Genomic DNA, 24,216 nt, shown 5'->3' with positions numbered 1-24,216 from the left:
AGCATTGAGGATCAGTCACTGTAGTCTGTAGCTAAGATGTTTCACTCTAGGCTGAGACAAAATAAATGTTATTTTTTTAACTCAGAAACATCCCATCCTGTCCCATCAAGATGCGGGGAAAGCTAATTCATGTTTTTATTTAAGGAAGGTTAGATGTACTGCAACGCTCTTTTTTGAATGGTCTTCCTAAACAAAAATTCCAATGAGAGGCTAAAACTCAGCTCAAAACTCCGAGGCTAGTCTCCTAACAAACACAAGGAGGAGTGAACCCAACACTTCTGCACTGGCTCCCTGTATATCCAGAATTAATTTTAATATCCTTTTATATGCATTATGTATTTGGGTTGTCTTTCCATCCGTCCGTCCGGGTCATTCTGGTGAACGCAATATCTCATTAAAAATTAGCAGGATTTTTTCTTCAAACTTTGCACAGATGTCGACTCTGACTCAAAGATGAACTGAATGGATGTCGGTGCAAAGGTCAAAGGGTCACTGCAACCTTAGAAAATGGCAGGTCACATTGACCTTGTACCATGTTTTAGTTTATTAGGAGCTTTACATTATGTTAAGCATTGCCTACCACCAATGTACTTTCACCTATTAATAAATTGGCAATTATATGCCTCGTGGTGGTTCTTTTGAAAATAAATATTTTTTTAAACTAGCCTTTCTCACATGCTGTTTTTAAATGACTTTTCTTATGTATTCGCTGATTTATTATTTTAGGGATCTTTCCTTTAATCCCTTTTATACTAAGTGCATTTTTTTTAATACATTGCTGTCTTTGCAGTGTTATGCACTTTATATTTCTACACCGTTTAATCTTATTTGACTTTTTACTATTCGTGTCATGTCTATGTTCATTGTATGTCTATTTTATTTTATGTCAGGGGCACAGGAAGACGGTCAGAATTAGGGAAAAGCTACTATTTCTGATATTTATATTTATATCAAAACTTTCTTAAAATGTCCTTTATAAACATATAACATATTGAGACAACATTATCCACATTCTGGAAAAATTTGGACAGTCGATTCTAAACTGAAATGTAAAATGTATCTCGTAAAATTCACATATTTCCTCTTGAATCTTAATCGTACATTTCTTGATTTGGTGTTGGTCTTTTAGCATTTCATAACTGCACTACAAAGCACTAGTTTATGCATCAATTCATGGCACTGAACCAGAAATGTATATGTAGTTTAACTTGGCACTATTTGAATGGCCTTTTCTCCAGCTTCCTCTCCTGGGCAATATGTGAACTTGTTAATGTTATAACGGATTCTCTTGAGACAGCCTTTACAGTCTTCCTGTTTCTCAACTTGGACGTACATTGAAGCCTATAGATCTATAGCTGTGTAGCTGAAAACACCTCAAGTTAATGCCTATACGATTGTACATAGCAGCGGCATTTGTACATTTTTATTAAGCTGGCTAGTTGAATCACATGCAGATTTGTTTCCGCTTTAGTCAATTTAAGATGAGACTGGACAGGCAAAAACTGGACAGGTTTTTTGAATCACTAGTCAATTTAGATTTTTTTTGGCTATTTTGCTTCCATAACATGTCTGTATCTGTATATTTCTCCTATACAACCATCTTAAACAGCCATTATCTTAACATAATTTTTTTTCAATACTCAGGACTAAAAATCACAACTTTTTAAATCATGCGATCAATTAAACTTTGCATAATTCTTAGCACTACTTAGGATTTAGGATGTATTCACATGTTGTCAAATGTCTAATTTATGACACATTTTCAAATTTAAAAAATACCGAAAATGGAAAAAAAGAAGCTGTATCCAAAATCAGTCCTGTAAAAACGTTGTACTCTAATATGTTGTAAAAATGATATAAAGAATTTAACTCTGGATTTATCAAACATCTCGATTTTTTAGTTTTTAAGATACAAATTTCATGTGGAAATGAAAAAGTGAGTCTGTATTTTGGTGTCTAAACCGGAAACAACAGACTTGCATAAGCAGGCTGTGGCACAGATGCATCCCAAATACTAAACAGTTTTTTTTCCTCCCCTCGGATGCAAACTTATATAACTTTTTTTATTGCAATGGAGAATGAGTCCTGCTGACGGCCGGGGTCAGACTATTTAGTGATGATGTTACTTGATTTTTTTCCACTGGATTCTCAGAAGATGCTGCAGATTTCCATTAGGAAATGGAAATGTATTGTAGCCTCTTCCCTTCAATGGAAACAATGGAATTCTCTATATTCCATGTTCGTATAACGTCAAACCAGCCGTGGCCTCTTTAAATTCTCTATAAACAAATCGAGATTTTTTTCTTTTAGAATTCTCTAGTTGGCTGCTAGACAAAATAGTCTAATAAAAAGATGTGGTGATTAATTTTCATGTAGTGTAGCCTTTAATCAAACTGTAGTCCTTTAGAACTACTACACTCTCTATCTCTCTCTCACACACACACTCTCTCTCTCTCTCTCTCTCTCTTTCTCTTTCTAAAAATACTTTGTACAGCCCTGTAAAATGCATTTTCGGCATGTTTTGAAGAACAAAATGTATCTAAAACCAGACAAAACCTTCAGAACAGTGCTAAGAATGTTTACGGAAAGTTTAGTCAAGTTAAGTTTAGTTGATGTAAGTGCTTTAAAAGTTGAGGTTTTTGGTTCAGAGTATTAAAAAAAAAGTTGATATAATGGCTGTATAGAAAGATGGTTGTATAGGAGAAATATACAGACGCAAACATCCAAGGTTTGGTAAAATTACATGAAAACCTCTCTCTCTATCTCTCTCTCTCTTTCTCAACTCAATTAAAAAAGTTGTATTGGTATGACTATTGTAGAAAACAGTGTTGCCAAAGCATTACATATTTTACAAATAAAAACAAATGAGAACAATTTAGAACAACCATGTCTCTCTCTCTCTTCTCTCTTCTCTCTTTCTCTCTCTAACACACTCTCCCTCTCTCTCCTACAGTAATGTCTTCATCCCCCCCTCCCTCCTTCCTCCCCTCCCTCCCTCCCTCCCTACAATGAAGTTCTTGTGTGCTGCTACTGTCTGAGAGCGAGAGAGGCAAGCCGCAGAAATGCCTTGGCGCGCGAGCCGGAGACGTCATGGATTCCTGAGCGCGGGGGCTTTGCAGGAAAGCCCTGAGTCTCCGAACATGGACGCGCTCCAGGTTTCCATGGCAAAGGCGCACAAACAGGAGGAAACACTGAGGGAATCCCGTTATTTTACAGCATTGGACCATTATAAACACCCAGAGCGGGGAAGGAAGCCGCTCTTGATACTCCTAAGTAATCCTTATAGAGCTCTAGGAAGACGAACAGGGGAAGACTGGACTTTCATACCAGACCTACTACCGTTGCCGATAGTATAACTCCATGTCTTTTTGAACAAGAAAGACGTTTACGCGAACGTGTAGCCGATAGATTTTATTTTTTTTACTTTTGACTTTTTTTTTAACTGAGGAGTTTTTTTTTTAACTTTTTCTGCTATGGCCATTAGCGGAAAGTAGTTTTTTTTTCTTCTTCTTCTTCGTTTTATATTTTTTCGCTTTTTCCCCTCCAGATGTTCAGAGAGGCTTGGAGGCTGGCGCAGTACCACACCATGAGGTCGATGGATCAAGGTGAAGTGTTGTGATTATCTGGTAATTCAGACATTTGATTTTTAAACTTGATAGAGTAGTGTAAGCGCTGACGTGTGTAAGACCAGTAGCCATATAGTGTGAGTTGTGATGTCTTAGTTGGGATGTTGAAGTCTGTGGGTGTGTAGAGGAACGCTTGTTGCGCTTTACCTGATCAGCGCGCGTGCCTTCACACCGCAGGGAAACTCCTTGATGTTGCCTGGGAGCCAAAGTAATGGCATATAACAGCATATCATTCTGGAAGTATAGTTGATGGCAAGACAACCCCAATTCTATACTAAAACTGACACTTTGGATATAAAATAAATTAAGTTAATAAACGTTATGGCACGCGTTACATTATGTGACATCTGTGTGTCAAGGACAACGATTTTCTATTAACAAATCATCTGATCCAACCTGACTGCTTTGTATTGGTTTTGACTATAATCCAAACATTACTCAAAAGATTCAAATAATGTGCAACTTATATTTGACACGAAAAACGTTGTGGGTGTCACTTTTGTGTATAACAGCTCGAATACTTTATCAAAAATAGATCATGTCTGAAATGGTAGTGGTACATTTTGAAACACTGTTGCTGTCTCTGATTCATTGGGGTTGCATGTACGGGGGGATGTAAGCCAGTGGTTTTGCTGACTGAGCAGAAAGGCTGCATGCTGGCCCACTGGGTGTGAGGAGGCTACAGCTGAAAAGGAACGCCCAAAGTGTCTGCGCCGCGTCGTGCGTAAAGCTGGGGATTCCCTCAGGAGTCCCTACCTGTCCGTCAGTTTATGTGCTAGTTTTTAGGAGGAAAATTGATTTTTACCTTAAATCCAATCAACATGGGATAGCCTACATAATGCGGTAGTGATTGTTTGATGCGTTTCAGGTCACTGTCAAATCCATCCATTCATCCAACCTGAAATTACGCCGTTCCAACCCAATGTAAATGGATGGGTGTGAAGTGAGTGTGTTGTAAAAAGGGCGTTTAGCGCAGTCAGCAGCACCCTACTGTGTCACTGTAACATGTCAGACACCCGGGGGCAGCACCATGCCGCATCTTCTGTCAGGAGACTGTCAGTCAGTAATCTCTTTGAATGGGGAAATCAATTTATAACCTACAAGCAGAACTTTCGCGTCACATTATTATAATTTTTTTTACTTCGACGTATCAGCGGATAGGGGGAGTCGTGATCAAACTCTAGAGATCAACTCTACAGTTATTGTGTTCAGTGTAACAAAACAAAGACATCAAATAGACCCGCCTTCGTCTGAAAATAACCGCGGCGAGCTGAAACAGGAAACTTATAGTGCATGCGCTTCACCTCTTTGCAGTTCACCGGTGCATCATTTGACACTTTGTAGCAGGTTCCCCAAATATCCACATCAGCGCCAGCAGCGTGTCTATATATCAGTCTATATACCTGTCAGTTTACGCACGGACCTCGGAGGAACACGCCGTTAGGACTAAACATTTAGACAGATGACCGCTTTTTACGACCAGAATGACTTGGAGGAAGAGCTCAGTCGAGTCAACTGCCCCGATGAGGATTTGGAGTTTGAGTACTTGTTTGAATATGAGCCACCTTGCAGCGACTTTGCTGCAGGAGAGCAAGGTTTGTGTTGTGCGAGGCTTTTTGTGTTGGCACCAGAGTTGACTGCTCTTGTCTCTCTATATCTGTCTTAGTTATTAGAAGACGTGAAGTCAATAGGCCTGTATGGTCTGCAACATGTTTATTTATGTGAATGGTGGAAAAAAAACAGGAAGTTAATTTGACAGGCGTATTGATATTCAGCAGATTCTGACATGACTTAGCCATGTGAGAGAAAAAGGCAACATGTAGATTGAACATTGCTCAGCTGAAACAAGTGTTGTATTTGGAATTAAGAAACAACTTTGATTTGAAAAAAAAAACTAAGATATTTCTCTGTTAAAATGAAAGAGTTAACTAAACTAAAAATGTATGGAAAACTGCCTACATTTGAGCCGAACTTAGTGTATTTTGTGGAAATAACTTAGCATGCATATGTAATGAAAATGTATCTTTAAAAAAAAACAGTTCTGTCAAAATGTTTTTTTCAATTTATTTTATAATTTTTTTAAACTGTCTGAAAACAATTCTTAACAACAAATTATAAATTGCCAGAACTCTTACTTTTTGGAAGTCTTATAATGTAGAATTCAAAACTTGAAGTCACATTTCATATGAATGACAAGATATCTCAACAAAAGATAATTAGTTGGCTCACATGTAGCCATTTTTCCTTGTCCTCAAAGAGAGTTTGAAGATTTGAGTTTTTCCAACTTTTTCATTTTACACTGTTGTCTACATGTGAAGCTATTCCTGTCATGTCAAGAGGTTCCTACTTTTGTGTTGAATTTACTGTAGATGCATTGGTGTTATACACATGACTCATTGAATTTATTTTTTTTCTGATAACTTTCCATCTTCCCTCCCTCTTCCAGATGACCCCAACCTTGCATCTCACAAAGTCCTCAGCCCTGAGTCAGAGCAGGCTTACCCTCTGGACGTCACCTCCCCGTACGGGCTCAAGTCCTGCAGCCCTCCTTACAGCAACAACCACCACAACACGGAGCTCCTCTCTGGCTATGAGAACCACCAGGACCCCCGGAGCTACCTGGACAACACCCCCCGGCCCACAGGCCTGGCCCTGAGCCCGCGCATCAAGATCACCCCCTCCCGCGAGCACTACAACCATGGCCGGGACTCCCTTCAGAACCAGCACATAAACATCAGCCCCAGACCCACCCTGACCGTCCCAGGCCATGACAGCCTGGCCTACCGTGAGCCGCAGTGCCTGAGCCCCGCTAGCAGTAACTCCTCCACCAGCTGGCACTCTGAGAACTACTCCCCCTGGGCGTCCCCATGTGTGTCCCCCAGTAGTGGCCAAAACCCGGGAGACCTTTGCCCCAGATTACAGAACATCCACACTGGATCTCCGCGCACCTCCCCGGGAACCTCACCCCGCACCAGCCTAGCAGAGGACGGCTGTTTGGGGCCGCGGTCCCCCTCCCCGAGAATGGGCTCCCGATCCACCTCTCCGCAAGGGAAACGCACCTACGACATGTACAGGAACCCAACCCTGGTCGCCACAGGGCATCGATCCCGCAGTCCGTCCCCACTCAGTGTCCAAGAAGATCACAACATAGGCCACGCCCACTTCACACACAGCAACAGCGGCCTACTGGCCGATGCCATGAATGGGTTTGGAGCCTGTCAGCCCGGCCTGGTTCCCACCAAGATAGTCAAAACCTCCAACCAGGTTTACACGCTCTACCCCGAGAACCACCTAGAGGGGAACTACCTGGTGTCCTGCGATCAGGACATCAAGAACAAAGAGCCCTTCTTTGTGATCCCACCCATCTGGCCCAAGCCGCTGGTTTCAAGCATCTGCAGGTAAAGGCCACAAACTCACTCACTGCTTATGGCTATACTTATGGCCCATGTGAGATTAAAGGTGGAGCCAGTGATTCTGGAGAATGCTTGTAGTTGCAAAAATCACTTTTTGTCAAAATCAGTTAATATCACTTAATGATCTACTTCTACCTGTCCATTCTGTGTTTGCACAAAAGAAAGATTGTGTATATAAAAAGCCTCTCTTAACAGGTATGTAGGGTATATACACAAAGGGGGCAAGAAACATGCCCGTTTACAGAGCCTAGGCTTTTTTCAGTGCACACATATACGTACATGTAGCGGATCGTGAGGAGATATTCACTGATTTGCACAATAGAATATATTTTGACAACAGACAAACCCCTGATTCGCTGACCCCACCTTTACTATCCATGTCTTCAATAACCATAACTTTAATGTTTTCCTGATTTTTTTGTCTCTTATTCCTGTAGCATTCCGGTGGCGTCTCTGCCCCCGTTGGAATGGCCGATCCCGCGCCGCACCGACCAGTACGAGCTGCACATCGACGTCCAGCCCAAGCCTCACCACAGAGCGCACTACGAGACAGAGGGCAGCCGGGGCGCCGTCAAGGCCCCGACGGGAGGACATCCAGTGGTGCAGGTAGGACTAAAAAAAAACAACTAAAACTAACACGATGTACAAACACTCCCTTATATCTTCTACCATCTCACTCCTAGACTTAGTTATCTGCACAGCTTTCTCTCTAACTTATTGTGGTATTTATGTGTTGTTGTGATTCATGGTTGTGTCATGTGTTCTCAAACCTCCTACAAGGAACTCTTGAATGTTTATGAAACAGTCAAATTTCTTCTCTGATGATCGTAAATTGACCAAACGAGACCATCAGCAAAGAAATTATGCTTTTTTTAATCTTTAGTTCTTATAAATGCCTGTGTACGCGCTTGTGTTCCTTAAACACTAATGCTTTTGTCCAGAGGGGCCGCTAGAATCAACAATAACTGATAGCACCTTGTAGCTACTTTAATGTACGCTCCCTCATCGCTACACAACCAATAATAGAGAAAATAAAGTAATTGATTAATAGATTGAATTAACAAATTACTACTTTTTTTATTATAAAGGCTTGTTGTCAGGTTAACTTCCATTATATTAGCCATACGCTTTGGGAGCCTCAGGCAGCCCTGGCGTGTAATGTTATTTCCTACTCATTATGCGCTCAGTTAGCGGTGGTGGTGGTGTTATAGCCCAGAGCATGCTGTATGAAAATGACTGTGTAGGTGACTTTCCCCTGACTAGCATAGCACCTTTCCTCTTTCAACCAATTATAAAAGCCTGCCCCTAACCCCAGACACATGACACACTGTAACCAGCCAACCGTAGCCTCTTGACAACCCTAAGAATTGAACTGGGGTCAGTGAGTAACAGTGACGGCTCTCTAATACTTTTTTTCTTCTGCTTTCGAACTTAATATAGTCTGCTGTTGTGCGCCCATACACCCATGGTTTCTAACCACACAAACGGATCTGTGTGTGTGTGTGTGTGTGTGTGTGTGTGTGTGTGTGTGTGTGTGTGTTTTCCCTCACTTCCTTTTAGACTAGTGTGGTGTGTTGACTCGTTTTAGGAAGCAGACCATGTTGAAATACTGACCCTTTCTAAACATGTTTTTAAAAAAAGTGCGTGTGCATGTGGTTAAGATAATTGTAGATCGGTGGAGAAAAAAAAAAGACGTCCCAATATAGTCACAACATTGAACGTAAACACAAGCTGTTGGATTTGGCAGTGACACAGTTACGTTTGGCTATTGGCCTATATTATCCAAAGACTAGCTTTTTCGACTTCCCCCTTTCTTTGTGTTACCGTGGCAACGTCTCAAAGCTGTTTTTTGTTGGTGATAGTAAAGAGAGTAGAGACTTGTTGGAAATAGAGTTTTTTTTTCGTTGCTTTTTTTTCCATCTTGGGCCCATCCCCAAAGGACCCCCCCCCCCCCCTCCGCCCCCCACACACCGAGGTCAATCTGATGGTCAGGCCTGGCTGCACTCCTTCATCTGGTCTTTTGCTTCCTCTCCTCCATTGCTGTTTTTCCTTCTCTCTCTCTCTTTCTCCCTCTCGCTTTCTCTCTTTCTCTATTTCTCTCTCTCTCTTTCTCTTTCTCTTTCTCTTTCTCTCTCTCTCTCTCTCTTTCTCTCTCTCAATTCAGTTCAATTCAATTCAAAAAGCTCTATTGGCAAGACTATTGTGGTAAACAGTATTGCTAAAAGTATTAGGGATATTACAGACAATAACAAAACATATTAAACCATTTAAAATATACTGTATATACACACACACATGTTTATATACAAGTGTATACAGTATATATACAATATAGTACATCAAATAGTACACTTGAATTATTAATTCATTTAAAATGAGATAATGCTAATACAAAAGGAAATAAATGATGTATAGAGATGTTTAAATTAATCTAAAGAAAAGCTCTATTATATGAAAACTAATGATCTTAATAAAAAAAAAATATATATATATAAAAATAAACTGTGAAAAACAGTGAGGCCTTGTGTAGATGAGTTCGTCCCCTCTCTCACACACACACACACACACACACACACACATGCACATACACACACTCTCTCACTCTCTCTCTCTCATACCGTTCACTTTTCCAACCCTGCCTTCTGTCATGACTCACTGCCCCAGCCAGTGCCATGACAACGCTGTGCGGCCTGGTTGAGTGTTTGGTTTGCAGTCTGTCTCTCTACCTGCTACCTGCATTCTGACCCCGCCAGTTGCCATAGTACCTGCTCACATTCAGCAGCTGTCACCGCCGATACAATCATGTCCGTCATGTGATTGATGTACATGATATATGTAAGTTTTGCAACCACAATTCAAAGAAACAGTCTTTAAAGGTGCATTGTGTAAAGGTTATTGGATTTTTGTTCAGGACAAACTTAGTAGAAATGGAGTATAACATTCATAAGTAATGTTTTATTTAGTGTATAATCGCTCGAAAATAAACGTTTGTGGCCGCCATGTTGCACCGCCATGTTTCTACAGTAGCACAGAATAGACACACGTCCTGGGGAAATGCACCTTAATAAGTACTATAGAATAAATAACTATATACATCCTCACCTCATCACTTGATATCGTGGAAAGACTTGAGGCAGTGGCGGATGAAGCCATCTTTAGTAACTATAGCTTCTTGTCCTTGAAGAACAGATACCTGTAGTGTTTATTCCATCGCTCTGCAACCAGCCAATAGGTCATATCATGTTCTATGATAAAGGTTAAGCACTGCACAGTCTGCACAAAAAAACTGCATTTAGATGCAAGTCGATGCTTTGTGGTTTTTGCAGGTTTCCTTAGGAGGCACCGTCAGGGTTAAAAAGAACATCCCTCTCTCTCTCTCTCCATTTCTCTCTCTCCTTCTCTCTCTCTCCCTCTGTTTCTCTCCTCACTATCTTTCTCTCTCTTTCTCTATCTTACTCGCTCTCTCACTCTCCTCTATCTATCTATCTATCTATCTATCTATCTATCTATCTATCTATCTATCTATCTATCTATCTATCTATCTATCTATCTATCTATCTATCTATCTATCTATCTATCTATCTATCTATCTATCTATCTATCTATCTATCTATCTATCTATCTATCTATCTATCTATCTATCTATCTCTCCATCTCTCTCTCTATCTCTCTATCTATCTCCATTCCACTACTACCCCTCTGAAACTTCTCATTTTTTGCAGCGGGACATTCAAATCGGTCTAAAGCCAAATGTGTCAGTCACACTGCATTATTTTGACAGTTTCCTCAGTGGAAGACATTGACAGGCCCCCGTGAAAAATCCTTCACCCCCGTTCTCTGGAACCCAAACTAGTACAAGGTTGTTGTGTGTGTCAGCGCTGGCTTTGGTTCAAGGCCTCCGAATGAAGACTCATGCTTTTTTAAACAACGGCCTGTCAGTGATTAGCCACCTCTGGGACTCAACAACATCTGGAAAGGCAGCGTTAGCAGCTAAGCTATGGGGGAACACAGTTTTTAAAGTGACGCAGACGTTCATACTGTATCTCTAAGGTCAAGTCAAGTCAAGTCAAGTTTATTTATATAGCACATTTACAGACGGCTAAGCCCCACCAAAGTGCTTCACATAAAGAACAATTAGTGCAGTAAAAACAGGATTTAACACAATTAAAAAGAAACAAATAAGAAAATAAAAACAACAACAACACAGAGGTTAAAACGACAATGCCTGCAGGAGTAGTCTAGTAGAAGGCAAGAGAGAAGAGGTGGGTTTTTAAAAGTGATTTAAAAACATTTAGGGACTGTGCTGCACGGATGTGGAGGGGAAGGCTGTTCCAGAGCCTGGGGGCTGCGACCGCAAAGGCTCTGTCACCCCTGGTCTTTAGCCTGGATCTGGGCACCTCAAGCAACAGTTGGTCAGCTGACCGTAGTGCTCTGGTGTATTCGAACAATATGGATCTTTTGGGTGGCTGGTGCCGATTCCGATTGTAGGCAGTAAAAGATTCTGATAACTGATTTATCCGCAGATTAAATTTGAATTTTTTTCCCCAAATATATATTTGAATGAATGAATTAAAGGCAGGATATTTGACTGTTTTAGAATATTTTTACTATTATTAAATGCGTTGGCTAAAAAAAATATAAATATGTCTGAAGTTACTTTATGAAACTCAGGCATCAAAGACCTACTTTGCCGGTGGAAATATGAAGGTGTATTGAAATCTGAGATCCCATGGTAAAATAATGAACCTCATTCATTAATTTATAATAGCGATTGTATAATGATTGAACACCGGTTCCGTTTAAGTGAAGTATTCCTTTAAGGACTTTTCTTACTGCAAGTCACACACAGTGAAGAGATGACCTATTCATTTGCGGGGCTTTAGTATCTGTGTTTCATCGCCATCATTTCTATTTGTGTCCACAGTTACATGGCTACAGAGGCAAGGAGCCACTGGGGCTGCAGATATTCATCGGTACGGCTGACGAGCGCATCCTGAAGCCCCACGCCTTCTACCAGGTTCACCGCATCACCGGGAAGACAGTGACCACCACCAGCTACGAGAAGGTCATACATGGAACCAAGATACTGGAGATCCCCCTGGAGCCTAAGAACAACATGAAAGCAATGTGAGTTTTTTTTTTACAGAACAGATTATGGATACAGCCTTTTTTTTTATTTTCTCAAATAAAGAAATACTCTGTATGGGTATTACAAAGGTCATTTCAGCTTGTTCTTAATAGGACAATGTATTGTAATTCAGACAGTTAACAACATATGAAGAAGTCTTTCTGTTACAACCTTCAGAATTATGCTAAGAATGATTATGGGAAGTTTAGTTGATTGGGAAATTGGGATTTTTGGATCAGATTATTTGAAAAAAAATAATGTTGAGATAATGGCCGTTAAAGATGGCTGTATAGGGGAAATGTAAAGACACAAACATACAAGATTTTAGTAAAATAAACACCTCAATGTATCTTTATTTATACTAGTATGAAAGAAGACAAAATAGACAAGAACTCCAAATTGACCAGTGCTTTTTCTACCTGCAGTCTCTTGCCTGTCACTCTTAAATATACATATTGCACTGTACATTTTTGCCTACAAATCTCTCCCCTCTACCAGAATCCACTATGACATTTTCAACATTTTATTTGTATATTACTATAAAAGAAGACATGTTATGGAAGCAAAATAGCCAAAAATATCAGAATTTTACACTCAACGTATAAATCTATCCCCTCTCATAGAATCGACTGTGCTGGGATCCTGAAGCTGAGAAACGCAGACATCGAGTTGAGGAAAGGAGAGACGGACGTCGGACGTAAGAACACGCGAGTGCGTCTGGTGTTCCGTGTGCACATACCTCAGCCCGGGGGACAGCACGTCTCTCTGCAGGTCGCCTCGCATCCCATCGAGTGCTGTAAGCCGCTACACACAATACACATTTATAGTATGATTATACATGTTGCACTATTTTACCTTTAAAAAAGATTTTTATTTATTAGTTATTAATTAATTTCGCATTTTGTGCTTACACAGGAAAATTAAGTTTATTTTATTAATATTTTTATAATTTTTTTTTAACCTGGGGGAATAATACAAATTTTATTTTAATTGACATTTTAATTTTAAATTTGACATATAATTACATATATTTTATTTTATTTTATTACTATTTTATCTTTTTCTCTGTGGAAAAATAATATCCTTATTTGAGTTCTGATTATATAAATATAACTTTTTTTAACAGACCCCACAGTTATTTTAAAACAGGCCTCTACCAAACGGCTGACAGAGCATTGAGGGTTAAAAATAAAATGTGCTTCATATTAAGGTCAAACTTGTTGATGTTTGCACCAAATAACAAAACTTTACACAAATCAAACACCGTAAAAAAAATGAATTTGGATCCAGGCTGATAGTCCAAAGCCCTGCACACAAAGATGTCTTTATACAAACCAGGGCCACATAACCTGTGTGTGTGTGTGTGTGTGTGTGTGTGTGTGTGTGTGTGTGTGTGTGTGTGTGTGTGTGTGTGTGTGTGTGTGTGTGTGTGTGTGTGTGTGTGTGTGTGTGTGTGTGTGTGTGTGTGTGTGTGTGTGTGTGTGTGTGTGTGTGTGTGTGTGTGTGTGTGTGTGTGTGTGTGTGTGTGTGTGTGTGTGTGTGTGTGTGTGTGTGTGTGTGTGTGTGTGTGTGTGTGTGTGCCTACCTATTTGTATGTGCACAGTAGTAAAGTCTGTGTTTGGGGACATCAGTGCTTGTGTACACAGCGTTATTAAAGCACCTGGCGTAATCTCAATTCAAACAACACTGCTCTTTATCTAGCTTTGAACAACACCCTAGCATTTGTCATATCAGTGGGACACAGACTTGGATAAGCAATATGCTCCTGTCACTGTAAAGAATCATGACGCAGAAGACCATATAGTTTTTATATTACCGTTTCACATCTGTTTATTCCGAGCACAGAAAGGGTAAGAACAATAGTTAGTACGCGTCGGTAGTGAGGTGAATCGCCAATCAAGCGTAAAGATGTTCACGGTGACACCCATGTTACATCTGCCGGGCCCGTTGATAGGCAGAGTCTGTGTGTGTGTGTGTGTGTGTGTGTGTGTGTGTGTGTGTGTGTGTTTGAGGAGGTGTCATAGGCTTTAGTTGTATCCACTAGCGGGTGTAGTAGTGCGGACAGACCCGTTCAAAGGTCGCAAGTATGTTTGCGGACGCATCAGTGAGTGTGAAGCTAATGGGTGATAGTAAGATGAGCAAGCAACACTTCACACACTGGACAACGATTGCTAGTGTCTAGTAGTGCATCTAAAATACTGTCAGCTACAATAATTATATGAATTGCATTACCCTCTATTCAATTGAATAAAAAAAAACTTGATTGTCCATTACATAGTGACAAATAAATTGCCTCAGTTTGTGGTGTGTGGCCCTTTAACATACACTTTTTCTAGCATTGTATATAATCTGTCTTCATCCAAAATATAATGCTGATTGTTTGCACCAGAAATATAGTGACATAATGGTAAAATATCCAAACATTATACTCATATTCCACATTTTACGGACATATCTTCCTGACACATATTTAGCATATATGGACACTGGAATCTCCACTATAATTTCAGCTAAAGATAAAGATACATTGTTTGACATTAGTTTGTAATGGCTGAATTACTTCTTCAAGCTTCATTGGCAATAGTGAGGCTTTTTTTTAAATGCGATTGCATCAGACTGTCTGTTGTTCCCCTTATTCTGTCCTCTTCCGGTACAGTGATTTACTGTACGCAGACACAGACACACGCAGCCTTGATTTATCAGTTTTATATTGCTGCTTATTCAAACTGAAAGCGTGGGCAGTGATTGTTAAATGACTCAGCATCACCTATTTATTGTAAAATAAAACAAAATTACACCGTCACTTCTAGTTAGCAATAGCTGTGCACTTGTTGGTATATATGTACAGAGCTTTCATATGCAATGCTAAGTGTATTCTCACTGTAGTTTAGGGCGCATGCGACTTATCTTTATTCCAATTATTTATTCAATTTCAGAATGAATTGTTCAGTCTATGAAATGTGAAAAAGAAAATATTCAGTTTACAATCATATTAAACAGAGAAAAGCAGTACATCTTTACAATGGAGAAATTTGGCACATTTGGTACATTTTTCAATTGAAACAATCAAATATCCAAATAAGTTCTCAATTATTTTCCTGTCAATCAAATCATTGATAAATGGTCCAAGCCATTCTTCTCAGTTGTTATGCTGGTAAAAGTGCATTAATGTTCTTATGTGATTGTTGCGCAAGTACGGTAGACAGTAAGTAAGTAAGTAAGTAAGTAAGTAAGTAAGTAAGTAAGTAAAATGTATTTATTAAAGCACATTTAACAGTTTGCACTGACCAAAGTGTACATAGTGCATTCAGTAGGTAAAACATGAAGGTAAAATAACAATAACAATATTAGAATATAAAAATAGACAGTACATGTTCTTATGTGATTTTGAGCACCAGTAGACAGACAGTACATATAACACGCTGGCCCTCTCTGTGTGTCTAAGCAGCCCAGCGATCGGCACACGAGCTTCCCATGGTGGAGAAGCAGGACATGGAGGGCTGCTCGGTGCTCGGGGGCCAACAGATGATCCTCACCGGCCAGAACTTCAGCTCCGATTCCAAGGTCGTTTTCCTGGAGAAAACCCAGGGTGAGTGGCACCGGAATCGCATTTTTCTTTTCTTTCTTTCTTTTTTTTTAGAAGGGACAGCGCTACACAAATCGGCATACGATACGATACGATATACTTTATTTTCCCCTTAGGGCCTGTTTTAGGGTTCGGGCTTTGGACTCAAAATCTGCACACATCATATAATGCCCTGACAGTTACAATAAAACAAAACAAAACTCAAAACAAAAATCACGACCATAAATTGCACATGAAGTATTGCACACATCCCGATAGCAAAAACATATTGCACTTAACCCTCACCCCATGGTAAAACTCCATTCAACTATTGGCCAATCTCTACAGCCTCAAGCAGCATTGTTTCAAAGGTTTTGACAGAGGTAAAGCATCACTCACAACATGCGGAAAGAGTCTAAAAAACACGATGTTCTTTTAGGTTCCATAGGCAACCTTTAGGGTTAACCTTTCAATCCTGGAAACCACCTATGAGTGAACCTACGAGATCCTGACATGATGTGCATGTGTTAGTTCCTGGTGTTACACAACTTAGTGTGACAGTAACACAAAGCCGCACACGCGATAACTAATGACTCAAAAGACACCGTGTCTGTTTAGCCAGTTCGTAGCGTTCACATTTCACCACCAGCATTGTATTGTTGGAGCCCCACGCCAAGTTATTTGCATGATCCGAATGATAACAGCGTCAGCCTCACTTCCTTTTGCCCTTTTCTTCCTCACTGACTTCCATGATGTCTTATCACTAGTCAGATGAGCCTTTTGTTTGTGTGATTCATAGTGGTGTGTGTCACCTGAAAGGCTGTTTCATGTGCATAATGTTGAAATTAGTATGTCTCTTCCTGGTAGTACAATACAGTTTTCTACCTTTTAATTTGTAACATTAAAGCTATAATGCGTAATTTTTTTCATATTAATAAATGTCGGTTACATTTAAGCCATCGCCAAATGAGTTGGCACAAAGTTGATTAAGGCTATCAGCTCAACAAAACTCTCTCTGTATTTCTCAGTATGGCAGCGTTTACAAACTTCTGTCGCCTTCTGACACTGGCGCAGGAGCTCAGAAAAATCCCAAGAAGCGCCCTAAGAAATGTAACAGTTGTTCCTTTAATTCAGGGGTTCCCTCACACACATGCGTCACCCTTTTTGTAATACAACTAGTTCAAAAAGAGCGATTTGTTTTTGGATCTTTGTAAAGTTAAACTGTTGAAGGCAGGCCTGTCGTTAACCATGACCTGCTGTGTTGCGCTTGTATCCTGCTTCTAGAAGATTCTATGAGGTCAGGGACAGTTATGTAAAAAATCTTTTTTTAAATAAAGTTAATACTCATATTGTGACTCACAGACTCCACTGCTGTCTGAGAGGCAGAGACTACTTGGCTGTTTAAATGTCGGCTCTCCACAGGCATCCTCAACTAAAAAAAACTTGGACCCACAAACTGCTGGCTACTTAGCTTTTCTCCCCCCATTTTTTTTTTATTTTTTTCTCCGGGGTTCCCTTCCCTGCCCTGCCGCTGTGTGTTACGACACACCGCGGTAATGGATAGTAAGACGGAGATGGAAAAAGAAAATCCTTACGCAAAGGGATTTCCATTGTTTTGGCGACTTTTGCGTATGACACACAAAAAGTTCTGGACCAGTGCATCTGCAAAATCCCTTTACTGAATGAGAGACAGCTGCGTCTGGCTCTGGTGCTCTGACGGAGAGAGAGGGAAAGCTTTCCCCAGGCAAGAGTGGAGCAAACTCAGGGCTTTCTGTCCAACTCTCTCGCCTTTTCCCTTTAGGCTACACCTCCACACACACACACACACACACACACACACACACACACACACACACACACACACACACACACACACACACACACACACACACAATAGGGACTTTTAAAGGTGGAGTCAGCGATTCTGGAGAACGCTTGTTGACGAAATCACTTTTTCAAAATCAGTGAATATCTCCTCACATACTGCTACCTCCACCGATCCACAACATCCAATGTTAATACACAGCCTGGGCTCTGTAAAAGGCCATGTTGCTAGCTAAAGTGGGCCACCTTTGTGTACATACTCTTGGTTTACAAACCATTTTACAGAGCCTAGGTTGTGTTTTAACAGCAGAGTTATATTTCAGTGCACCAACTGTAGGTAAAGGTAGTGGATCGTGAGGAGATATTCACTGATTTAGACATAAAGGGATTTTGACAACAAGCGTTCTCCAGAATCACTGTCTCCACCTTTTAAAGATCCCTCTCAGATTGTACTGTCAGCAAGTAGCCGTTGTGAGAGTTACAAAGTTGTTGCTTAGTGATATTGGATTTCACTAGCACGGCAACCCTTTGGAATCTTTCCCGGACACTGTAGCCCTTCCTAACATGTCTTCAAGTCCTATTATATATTAATCTCCTGGGTGAGAGAGCAAGAGTTGGGGTATCCCTCCCTTAGATCACCCAGAAAGCAAAATACAAATGCCAAGAAAGCAGTTGTTTTGTAACACTTGGAGGGCGTTGATGATCGTAAAAAAAAAAAAGTTTGGAGAAAAAAAAATAAAAAAGTTGGCAAAGATGTGCGGAATCCCCCTTTCCTCTTGCTGACTCATTTACGCCATGTGTCTTTAATTTGTGAAATTTGACAAGAGGCTTTTCCCACGTACAGTAACATTCAAACAGAACACACACTGCAAATGCAACACATCAGCTCTGGATCATGTGTTAGGGCATATGGAGTGTATATGTATGCTGCTACTTTCTCACCTCAAATGACAGCCTAATTGTAACCCGAAGAAGTGTGATGTGATGTAACAAAAAACCATTATAGTCATACAGACGTGAAGCGGTGCAGATGTTTGCAGTTTTCTTCACACCGCTGCTTCTGCTGTGTTAGTGTTTTGAAAAGCTGTGTCATATACAGCTAACATGTCATTCTGATTAATGGTAGTCCACGTATGTTAGTGTGTTCGTGTGAGAGGAAGTGGTTTAACATGTGATATTATCTACATGCTCAGAGGCGTTTTTTTTGTCCACATGAATTAAAAAAATCAAACGGGAGACAGTGTGACACATATCAGGGTGCCTTTGAATCTACTGCATGTAACTGTATTCAAATTGGTGAAATTGAATAAACCAAATAAGTGCTTTGAAAATACAAAGAACTCAGAAAATGGTGGTTTTTGTATTGCTCAGGATTCAGCATTACGACATTTACTAGCTAAAGGATTGCATACTTTTCTACCCATAGTCTAGTCTAGTGCATATTGAAACAATTAGCCTTAGCCTACTTACTTCACCCGCAAAGTTAATTACCACCGATTCGGTTTTTTACATTCTCTCTCTCTCTTTACTTTCTTTCTAGATGGGCAGCAAATCTGGGAGATGGAAGCCACTGTGGACAAAGATAAGAGCCAGCCAGTACGTTTTTACACACACACACACACACACACACACACGCACACACACACACACACACACACACACACACACACACACACACGCACACACACACACACAAACACAAACACACACTGTTCCTTACTTCATTTGATACATGTAACACACACCAAGCATGTCAACTTGTCACGCTCGAGTAGTTGAGTCCAAACATGATGTAAGTATCCTTCTCAGAACATAACAGAGCTTTTGTCTTGTGTTGTAGAGCATGCTGTTTGTGGAGGTGCCGTCCTACCGAGACACGTCTCTCTGCCAACCTGTCAAAGTCAACTTCTATGTCATCAACGGCAAGAGGAAGCGCAGCCAGCCTCAGCACTTCACCTACACACCACTGGCCTGTAAGAAGAATGCTGCTATGCTCCTTTGTGCTGTGCTTGTATCATACCATGGGTTCTGATTTCAAAATATGTAATGATTCTTATGAATTACTGTGAGCACACACGGAACATCTTTTGTAGGACATTTTATATGCACTACTTCCTGTTGCAAGGAGGTGCATGGCTTAAAAGTCACTATCTAGCGTGTTAGCTTGTCAACGTTAGCTAGTAAGCACTGAATAGAAAATATATAGCGAAGGTTGATGTGAATGTCATTAGTGTTGTAGGTATTTGGTCATATACCAGAATTGAATGAATTAAAACTTGGACCTGTTCATGGCGCTACATGGAACGGTTGGGCGATCACCAACGTTATACCAATTCATCTTGAGTGGAACATCAATGTGTGTACTGAATTTGAGGACAATCCATCTAAGAGTTGACGAGGCATTTCCCTCCAGACCACAGAAGTGACGGCGCTAAAGGGGCCAAAGACATTAGATTTCATCACATGTGGACCATGAATGTCTTCCACAAAATCCCTTGGCATTTAAGAATGGTTAAATATTGTAGACCAACCAAGCAGCCAGGACACTGCCATCCCTAACAATGTATCATCTGAAGCTAATATTATAGGCTACTTCATTTCAAATGTTTACTCTTTAGCTGCACTCAAATATTCCCACGGATATAAATAAAGCCTCTTGAACTTGCCTTGAACTTGAAACTCCCTCTTTGTGATTCCATGGACAGTGTTTGCTGATCTATGGTGAAGGGATAGCACAACAAACAGAGAACAGTTCAGTCATTCATTTCTTCTGTATTTCGAACAGAATAGGAACAATAAAAGTGTGTAGTAGTATCTACTAAAATGGCTGATAAAGTAGAAATATCTAGCTATTCAAACTAGCCTCGCTTACATAATATTTCGAATTATAGTGCGCACATAGAAAATCTTTATAGGAAATCAATTATTCAGTATGTTTACCTCCTATCAGACTATTAACAACCATCTCTTCGATATTCCGACTTCCTTCCAGCTCCATCCATCAAGACCGAGCCTCTGGACGAGTATGAAGCGGACCACATGGGTTTCGCCATGCCCCAGATCTTGGGCCTATCCCCTCACTCCTACTACCACCACCACACCCCGCGCGGAGGGGGCGGCCTCCACCCAGACAACGGCCTCATTTCGGGCCTGGCCTCCTGCCAGCGCCTCAGCTCCAGCCTCCCCAGTCAAGATTTCCATCACCAGCAAAACCAATCGGCCATCGTCTATGGCAAAAGTCTTAGCGGCAGCCCCACTGGCCTTTACCAGTCTAGAATGATGCCCACCGACCCCCACCGATCTGTCCTGGTCCACACGGGGTCCCAGGCTCAATCCGTGAGTCCGATCGGAGCCGGCCAGCACCCTTCAATCATCCAGTTCTCACCCACAAACCACCACCTTCTGAGGGCAGGAGATCCACAAGTTCTCAGCGTGGCTCCACAACAGCCCGAAAACCAGCAGATTATTTACTGCGACGGCTACTCTCCGCAGTCGGCCGCATCCCATTCCCCCACGTCGCCCCAGGTGCAGGCAGAAGGAGCCAACACACAGGCCTTTCCCACGGTCATCCAGCAGCAGCAGAAGGGAACCAGCCGCGCCCCCCTCCCACCGCCCGGCACAGGCCCCATGGAGGCCACAGGAGACGGGCAGAGGAGGGTGACTGTCAAGGAGGAGAACCTGGACCAGCTCTACCTAGATGATGGTGAGTGTAAGTTTCAGGGCTTTTATACTATGTGTGTGTGTGGGGGAATTTGAAGTGTTGGGGAGAAGTGAACTACATGGAATTGAACTGGTAGTCTGACTAGAGTTTGCAGTAGCCTACTGGTAGTTCAACTACGTTCATATTTGCATAATGATTTGAGTAGTTAAAAGGACTCTCTTCGGGCATTTTTTGTGTCGATAAATACAAAAACTACTAAAACAAGGAAAGGAATTCATTTTAAATTTTTACCATTGCTTCTCTCATTGACTCGTCCTCTTTTTCTTTCATCTGTGGCATTTTTTTTTTTTACTGGCATGTGACTTTTTTGAGTTCTATTTTATCACGTGTGCAGTTCATCTTAAATTTAACCAGTTTTTAACAAAGTAGTTTGAATGACTTTTTAGTAGCTTCAGTCAACCTAACTTAGATGTGTCTCTAGGATAGCCATGCTGTTGGTCCACTTCATCCAGTGTGAAGTCATTTGTAGTTTTGCAAAGCCTTTGCCTTCAAAGCAGCTTCAACACTTTGTTGTGTCATTGATGGATATCTGCAATTCCTTTTTGGTGAAAGAGATGAATGATAACCATAGCAACAGAGATATGAACTTTCCTAAGAACAATTCAAGGATATTTACGATATCAAGCGCCATCTCCTTTTCTCAGAAACCCCGGCTTGATCTATGGTCTATATACTATCCCTTCTGAACAGTATCCCCTCTTTCCCTGTTCAAACAATCCCTCGCCAGCAGTTGTAGTTCTGTTCCACTCGAGGTGGAAATAACATGGATTATGACTCATGTGTTTATACTTATGCTTGTCAACCCCATTACCCTCTGACAGAATTAATGTCGGGCCACATCCATCCATGCAGCAGCAGGCGCACAGGGGTTTGTTTGACCCTTTTTCCTTTCTTCGGAGTTAAAGGTTCTTCAAACTGAATTATGTTGTACAATGAAAGTGCCTCTGTGTCAGTCAGGTGAGGTTGAAAAAGGCAGGTTGTGGTTGTCATCATGTTGCTCTATTCAACTTATGTCCATTCTCGCCGGTTCGCGGGGGTTCGTTTGGCACAGACACACGTCAGGAGATGAGATTTTTCCCTCTCTCACTCTCTCTCTCTCTGTCTGTCTTTCTCTCTCTCCCTCTTTCTCTTTCTCTCTCTTTCTCTCTCTCTCTCTCTCTCTGTCTCTCTCTGTCTCTCTCTCTCTCTGTCTCTCTCTGTCTCTCTCTCTCTCTCTCTCTCTCTCTCTCTCTCTCTCTCAATTCAATTCAATTCAAACAGCTGTATTGGCATGACTATTGTTGTAAATGGTATTGCCAAAGAATTTCAGATACAGTATTACAAATAATAGCAAAAGAGAATATGATGAGTACACATGTACAGTATATAAAATAAGACAAACTTTATTGTACATCAAAGAGAACACTTCTCTCTCTCCCTCTCTCCCTCTCCCTCTATCTCTCTCTCCTTCTCCCTCACTCTCCCTCTCTCCCTCTCTCTCTCTCTCTTACATTTAATTCTACAGTAGAGAGAGAGGGAGGGCGGGGGAGAGAAAAAAAAAGTGTCACTCCGCTCCGCTCGCTGACCGCCTGGACATGTTGACACTGTTATGAAGTGAAAAACAACTTCCATGGCAACCCCATTGTCAAACAGTGGAACGGGCTCTGCCTGGGAGAGCTAGGGAAAGCCTCTCTTTGTTTGTTATAGTTGGCGCTTTTCTCCTTGGCCTCACGCCCCCCCCGCCCCTCCATTCTGCGGAGGGGAACCCACCAGAGGATTCGACTTTTTTTATTTTCCGACCGCGGCGATTCTGCCAATCTGGCACAAGAAATTCCTATTTGCAGCTGTTGCTCTCCTCCAGAAAACCCAGTCTGATCCCTATTAGATAGTGAAGGGGAGGGCGGAGGAGGTTAGTGCGTGCAGGAAAAGGGAAGGGGGCTCTGTGTAGTGTGTGTCTGTGTCTGTGTGTCTGTGTTTGTGTGTGTGTGTGTGTGTGTGTGTGTGTGTGTGTGTGTGTGTGTGTGTGTGTGTGTGTGTGTGTGTGTGTGTGTGTGTGTGTGTGTGTGTGTGTGTGTGTGTGTGTGTGTGTGTGTGTCTGTGTGTCTGTGTTTCTGTGTGTGTGTGTGTGTGTGTATGTGTTTCAATGGAAAAAATGAAAGCCAGCGTCGGAATTTTGTGTTTTTTGGACGCAGCTCGCAGGGTTTCCCTCCGCAGTAAACAGAAACAGGGCTGTGCTTTAGTGATTTAGTGAATTAACAAGCAGTCTGAGGAACAGTCAAACTGGGCTATCCCGTTTGATCCTCCCATCAACATGCGGTGATGACGGCCGGGCCTGGCTTCACCAAGGTACCTCCGCAGCATCTTTAATACATTTAAATTTTTTTTTTTTTTACTCAAACAGCCCATCACCTTTTCCCGTGGAAATCTCATATAAACGAATCACAGAAGAAAGTACGTAGGCCTATCTATTTAATCGCGCTTTTTTTTTACCACAAGTACTGCAGGCGATTTTTATTATTTTAATACTGCAATATAGTGAGACGTTTAAAAGATTTGGTGTAAGACCAGGAAAATCGCGGGCTCAGCTACCAAAGAAGGCCAATGTGATTATAGCTTGGAACTCCTTCTTAGCCTACTTTAACTCCCTCCCAAGATCCTCTTGATATAAAATAGAATGGATTTTTATTTCATCTTTATTGTAGAGCAACAGTGAACTGGTACAATGATTTAGTTATTTGGCGAATGGATGTACTGTGCACTTTGTAACCTTGTGAGTGAGACGGTGGGTGGATGGTTATAACAGCCATTCACATTGTTAAGAATCAATAAAACAGATGTAGAAAAAACAAAATGCAATATATTCATTGGCACTTGTACAATATCACATCCTTTTTATATTAAAACCTCATTCATTTATAATACATTAACAGTTGCGATTGGATATTTTTTCCCCTTGCTTA

General features: G+C 41.1%; 1 protein-coding gene across 3 annotated transcripts in view; it reads left to right on the top strand.

Annotated features, from left to right (window-relative positions):
* Positions 1-3,358: 3,358 nt before the first annotated feature.
* Positions 3,359-24,216, top strand: part of nfatc2a (nuclear factor of activated T cells 2a) — a gene marked incomplete at its 5' end in the record, with an annotated part of 34,905 nt that continues 14,047 nt past the window's right edge. Inside the window, 9 exons of one of the 3 annotated variants that reach the window (XM_080031916.1) lie at positions 3,359-3,605; positions 6,073-7,024; positions 7,477-7,645; positions 11,964-12,166; positions 12,791-12,963; positions 15,613-15,756; positions 19,097-19,152; positions 19,397-19,529; positions 20,549-21,265. In XM_080031916.1, the coding sequence (XP_079888042.1) occupies positions 3,548-3,605; positions 6,073-7,024; positions 7,477-7,645; positions 11,964-12,166; positions 12,791-12,963; positions 15,613-15,756; positions 19,097-19,152; positions 19,397-19,529; positions 20,549-21,265 (2,605 nt within the window). Of the gene's footprint in view, positions 3,606-5,088; positions 5,222-6,072; positions 7,025-7,476; positions 7,646-11,963; positions 12,167-12,790; positions 12,964-15,612; positions 15,757-19,096; positions 19,153-19,396; positions 19,530-20,548; positions 21,266-24,216 lie in introns of those variants that run through there. The other 2 variants (XM_080031915.1, XM_080031914.1) reach the window with 2 other exon arrangements.

This window comes from Ammodytes marinus (genome assembly GCF_949987685.1).
Source record: "Ammodytes marinus genome assembly, chromosome: 7".
Taxonomy (NCBI): domain Eukaryota; kingdom Metazoa; phylum Chordata; class Actinopteri; order Uranoscopiformes; family Ammodytidae; genus Ammodytes; species Ammodytes marinus.
The sequence above is the reverse complement of the archived record's forward strand: the minus strand, read 5'-3'. Positions and strand labels throughout refer to the sequence as shown.